General features: G+C 39.8%; 1 protein-coding gene across 1 annotated transcript; it reads right to left on the reverse strand.

Annotated features, from left to right (window-relative positions):
• Positions 1-4,957: 4,957 nt before the first annotated feature.
• Positions 4,958-5,905, reverse strand: LOC120993936 (olfactory receptor 1002-like). Its single transcript, XM_040422398.1, has one exon. It carries the CDS (start codon positions 5,903-5,905, stop codon positions 4,958-4,960), a length of 948 nt encoding a protein of 315 aa, XP_040278332.1.
• Between the last annotated feature and the right edge of the window lie 500 nt (positions 5,906-6,405).

The raw sequence follows: 6,405 nt of genomic DNA on the forward strand, positions 1-6,405 counted from the left end.
CAGCTAAGAGAGACTTTGAAGATTGGGCAGAGAAATTAGAGGTATCAAAAAAGTCTCAATTGGAGGCTAGTTTGCACAGGTTTGGCAATAAATCTGGGAAGCTGTTGGCCTCATTGGCCAAAGGAAGGCGCTCATTAAACCATATCCAGGTGGTAAGAAATAGGGATGGGACCAGGGAGCACAGACCACAGCAGATTAACAAGTTATTCTGAAGTTTTATGGAAGAGTTTTATCAGAATGCGGGGGATAGGGTGGAGGAGGGGAAGGCCTTTTTGGAAAGGATATCTCTGCCAAGTCTGACAGATGAGCAACTGGAGGTCTTGAACGCTCCCTTGACGGCAGTGGAAATACAAGCTACTATTAAATCTTTTCCTTCAGGGAAAGCACCAGGCCCAGATGGGTTTACGTCTGATTTTTACAAAGTAATGGATACTCAGGTAGTTCCGTACTTGACTTCGCTTTATTCCCATTTAGTTGAGGGGGGGTAGTGCCGGAGCGTATGAATACGGCCCACATAATATTACTTCATAAATCTGGAAAAGACCCGGAGAGTATGACGTCGTATAGGCCAATATCCTTAATAAATCATGATCTTAAAATTCTGTCGAAACTACTTGCCAATAGGCTAGCAGGGGTCCTCCCGTTCTTGATATCTCCTGCGCAGGTAGGGTTTGTTAAGGGTAGGGCGGCCGTCACCAACTTAAGGAAAGTGCTGCTGGCTCAATCAGTGGCAGGAAAGGCGGAGTATCTTGGGCGGGACCCAGCCATTCTTACTTTGGATGCAGAAAAAGCTTTCGATAGTATCAATTGGAAATGGTTGGGTCTCACCCTAGATTCAGTAGGCGTTAGGGGAATGTTTCGCACGCTCTTAGATAGGTTGTACTTAGGCCCTAGGGCGAGGGTATGTACTGGAGGGTATCTGTCGGATTTGTTTCAGTTACAGAGAGGAACCAGACAGGGTTGCCCTTTATCTCCCCTCTTGTTTGATCTGGCGATAGAGCCACTATCGAGATGGCTGAACTCAGAGGAGTTGTTTGAGGGTTTGAGGGTAGGTAGACGGCAGATGAGCTCGGCCTTGTTTGCCGATGACATTTTGCTTTTTCTGTCTGATCCTGTTAGGGATATTGGGAGGGTTATCGATGCGCTGGAGGAATTTGGCTCTCTTTCCGGGTTACAAATTAATAAAGCAAAGAGCGAGTTCCTTTTTTTGAAGGGCGGGGGGAGGCGGGAGGGGGGGGGGTGACTTGAGAGGTGTACCAATTGCACGTTCCCATATAACTTATTTGGGTATTAAGGTGGGGGCCACTCCCGAGTCCATATATAGACTAAATTATGACCCATTAATACATAAAATAGTTAAAGAATTACAAAGATGGCATGATCTCCCGTTGTCGTTACTGGGGCGAAATCATTTAATCAAGATGATGTCGGTTTCTAAGCTGCTGTATCCCATGCAGACTATCCCTATTCTGTTAAAACATAAAGATATATCAAGAATTATAAAAGCGTTTAAGAATTTCTTATGGCATGGCAAGAGGCCGCGGATTCCAATGAGTTCCTTGACGAAGGAGATTGAACAGGGAGGGATTGCCTTTCCTGATATTAGGAGATACAACTTGGCTTGTATGGCAAGGCATATTAGTGACTGGATAAATGGGTCTGATTTTTACTCTGCACTATCGTTGGAGAAGGAATTCTGTGCTCCCTGGTCTCTGGTGGCGTTGCTGCATGCGAGGTTACCGGTGATTCCGGGGTGGATAAAACAGTCTTTACTATTTAAAGATACGATAGCCACATGGAGGACTCTCCGGAAAAAATATTGGTTATCCTATAGGATTTCCAAACACCTTCCCCTATGGAATAATCCTGAATTTGTACAAGGAAAGGAGAATAAATTATTTGAGGAATGGAGGAGAAAAGGGATTGTGACTGTAAAACATCTATTGCATGACACTGAATCTCGATGGTTAACATGTGTAGAATTGATTGCAAAGTTCTCACTATCGCCTTTTCAAACCATTCAATGGTCCCAGGTAAGGGAAGCGGTGATAAATCAGTTAGGTTTGGTACAGAAGGAGTGTCATAGGAACATATTAGATAAAATCCTAGATCTGGGCGGAGGGAAGGTCTCGATTTCCACAATTTATGCTGACATGAGGAAGGAAGAGGGAGTCGTAGATAGGAGTATGAGGTTTGGGAAATGGGCCGAGCAACTAGAGGACGAAGATGTGGCACAAAAGATATTGAAAGGCTGGGAAGTGGTTAGGAGACATGTGATTAACGAGTCATGGAGGGATACGCAGTTTAGGCTAATGTATCGTGCTATTTATGGCTTTAATATTCCCCCTCATCCGGCAAAACCGGATAGGATAACTTTTTGGACGTGCCCACAAAGTAAGAAGGTATGGGAGGAGGTAGGGAATTTAGTTAAGGGAATTTGGGGAAGAGAGTTTCCATTATCCCCCCAATTATATTTGTTTCATTATGAGGAGGGAGGGGGGGGGTCAAAGGGGATTACCTTGTTTGTTTCACACGATATGCATGGTGGTTAAGCGGAGTATTTTACAAACATGGCTGCAAGCTGACGCACCGGGGGTACAAAGTATAATAGAACAGTTAAAAAGGGTGTTTTATTTGGAAAGATTGAATTCCCTTGCAGGAAAAGAGCGACAGGCAAAGGGATTATTCCAGAAATGGAATCCATTTATTGCCCACTGTATGTCTGATGAGGAGATCAAACTAATAATGAGCCCGTTTACACTAACGGAATGGTACCTTGTGGGTCAACTGAAGGGAACCCTGGGTCGTTTATTGCTCCAATCTGCCAATACGTCCTAGATTCATGAAAATGAGAAAAATAAGTGTCATCACTATTGATTGCTTGTACTGAGTATATCGCGTCCATAACTTTTGAATGCCCCAATGTATGTTGTTCAATGTTTTGTGTCCAGGACCAAATTTCTGGATATATTGTTTGTCTTGTTGATAAAATAATAAAGAATTAAAAAAAAAAAAAAAAAAAAACATTGACAGAATTGAGTTGTTTTTTTCTAATTACACCCCATGTATAACTTTTCCCAGCTTCCCAATACATTGTATGGAACATTAAATGGTGATATTCGAAAGTACAACTTGTCTCTCAAAAAAGAAACCCTCATACAGCTATGTATCTTGGAAGACAGGGATTTAAAAAATAAAAATTTAAATTGTTTATGGTGTAAAGAGGTTAGAGGATTTGTTCATCAGTACAGCCTCTTTCTTAAATGATCAAGAAATGCGTTGGAAACATGAACAATCATGTAATACATGTACAAGTGCCCAGTCCTTTAGAAGTGGACTCCCTCTGTGAATTTTATGTCTTAGGGGAAGTTCACATTACTGTTATTTTTCAGTTTTTCTGATCCGTCAGAAGAACAGGAAAATAAAGAGAAAAAACCATCCTGTGCATCAATACACATTTGGCATCCGTTTGAGCCATTTCTATCAGAGATCTGTTTTTAGATGGAAAAAAGTACTGCATGCAGATGTCTTGGCTGGTTGCTTTTGATTTTCCCAAGCAAAGAGGTAAGTATGTCTTAATAGTAGGCCTTAAAATACTGCCACAGGAACACCTCCAATTAACTCAATTGATGTCAATTAGTCAGAAGCTTCTAAAACCATGACTTCGTTTTCTAGAATTTTCCAAGCTATTTAACCCATACAATACCAGCGCCTTACATGTACAGTGCTGGCTACTGTGTTTAAAATACCAGCGTTGTAGTACTACGGCGCTCTGATCGGGTGGATGCAGGAGCTGCGCCCGCCTGATCAGCTGCAGGGATCCAGCAGTGACTCATAGCTGGACCCCTGCTGTATTGATAAAAACCCACGGTCAGTGCTGTCAGGGAAGGAGCTGTCACAGCAGCGCGGGGACCCGATAGCTTGGACGGCAGCCCGATGCCTTCCTTAGGCATCGTGGCTGCCTTCCTGCAAGCCTGTGAGATCTAGCCCCCTGGATCTCACAGGAAGCAGGCTGTAAGTGTATTACTCAGTGTAATACAGATGTATTGTAATGCATTGTACAGGGGATCAGACTCCTAAAAGTTGAAGTCCCAGAGTGGGACAAAAAATTAAGTAAAAAAATAAAGTTAGGTAAAAAAGAAAAGTAGACATATTAGGTATCCGTATCGACTGGCTCTATAAAAATATCACATGATCCACCCCATCAGGTGAACGCCGTAAAAAAATAACAAAAAAAAACAGTGCCAAAACAGCCATTTTCTGGTCACCTTGCCTCACAAAAAGTGTAATACCAAGCGATCAAAAAGCCGTATGTATCCCCAAATGGTACCAATCAAACCGTCATCTCTTCCCGCAAAAAATGAGCCCCTACCTAAGACAATTGCCCAAAAAATTAATAAAAAAGGCTCTCAGAAAATGGCAACACAAAAACAAGATTTTATTCTGTTTAAAAAGGCTTTCACTGTGTAAAACTTAATAAATAATAATTTATTCAGATAAATAAATCGCTATAGTGCGATAATTCATGCACTACTATGCATTATAGCGATTTATTTATTTGAATAAAAGGACTGAAAAATACAAGCAAAGTTTCAAAAGAGTGAGTATTATTCATACCTCTCGAATAACCTTTTTGAGTGGATTATGTGGATATAATTTTGGAGCCTGAGTGAGGTTCTGAGTCAGGTCATGGTATATTACAGATGGAGCAACAGTTGATGATTGAAGTACTAGAATTACATGTCAGGATTATGAGTTTCAATGAATGTGGCTAAGATGTATGCAAATTTATGACTTTAGCTATAAATCTATTTTGCTTTAAAACTTGCATCTAATTCTAAAGACTAATAGTAAATTTGACCCAAAGCTTGCATACAAGCCTGGGACATGGAGAAATGTCCACGTAGCTACAACATCATGGCAGTGTCCAGCCTTAATGCCAATAATAGTACTGACCTTAGCAATTTCTGGTGTGCACTAGTAATCTACTCATGTAGGACTTCACAGCCTCTTTAATTTCTTTGTTTCGTAGGCAATAAATAATTGGGTTCATCATAGGAATTATCATAGTATAGAATACAGATACTATCTTGTTTTGTGTAACAGAATAGCTGGAAGCCGGACGGAGGTACATGAAGAAAACCGTTCCATAAAATAAGGAAACGCAAAATAGATGAGAGGAACATGTTGAAAACGCTTTGTGTCTACCTTCTGATGAGTGAATTGTCAATATAGTGAAAAAAATATATGCATATGAAGCTAATACGACGATTGCTGAAAAAAGTCCAAGGCAAAAGACTACACCAAATATAATCATTTTGCTCGTATATGTATCTGCACAAGAGAGCTCCATTAGTGGAGGAATGTCACAATAGAAATGGTTAATTACATTAGGACCACAAAACGGTAATACAAATGTGCACGAAGTATGGATCGCCGCAGTAAATAAACCTCCAATATAGACAATAACTGTGAGAATCACACATTTCCTTCTGTTCATTATTAATACATACAGAAGAGGGTGACATATTGCAACATAGCGATCATAGGCCATGGTAGACAACATATAGCCATCAATAGTGGCAAACAAACTAAAGAAATATAACTGAAGCACACAGCCAATAAATGAGATCAATTTTCTTTCCAGAAAGAAATCAAACAGCATTTTAGGAGAAATTACTGAAGAATAGCACAGATCTGAGAAGGACAGATTGCTGAGAAAATAATACATTGGACTGTGAAGGTCGTTAATAACGAGGATTGTTATCATGATGCTTGTATTGCTAATAAGACTTAAAAGGTAAATCAATAGAAACAAAGTAAATAGGATATGTTGCAAGTCTGGGTCGGTGGTAATTCCCATTATTTCAAACTCTCTTACAAAAGACTTGTTAACTAGAGTCATGGATTGGATAGACTCTGCCACACCTGCGAAGAAGGACATAGTAAGATGGTGAAAATAAGAGTAGTTATTACAATGATTGAATTTACATGGTAAGTCATAGATGTCAAAATATGTTAAAGTAGTATGGTATATGTAACCACATATAGAAGCTGCAGATGAATCACACCTTTCATTATGTCTTCCGCAGATGTTCCACTTTCGATCTTCTTGCACTGCTTTAATAACAATTGGGTTATAATTAACTGTAGGTCATTAGGGAATAAATCACAAGAGCACTTTTTAAAATGGTAATTGTGTTACAATTATTGTTCATTATGGGGAATAATAAGCCATTTGTTTTGTTCTTTTGAGACCCGATTAAAAAATGATGTTCCAATTACGGAAGTAGCTTGAGTAGAAATAAACATATTTCTTATTCATTTCTTTATTTGGACATGTTTTCATTAGATCCAAAACAATAATTGGACTAGATTTTATTTACTGGTGTTCTTTTGGTGTTT

The sequence above is a fragment of the Bufo bufo genome, chromosome 3 (assembly GCF_905171765.1).
Source record: "Bufo bufo chromosome 3, aBufBuf1.1, whole genome shotgun sequence".
In the NCBI taxonomy this organism is placed as follows: domain Eukaryota; kingdom Metazoa; phylum Chordata; class Amphibia; order Anura; family Bufonidae; genus Bufo; species Bufo bufo.

Coding starts and splice junctions, on each gene's coding strand:
- LOC120993936 (XM_040422398.1), bottom strand. CDS start 5,905: ATGACTCTAGTTAACAAGTCTTTTGTAAGAGAGTTTGAAATAATGGGA.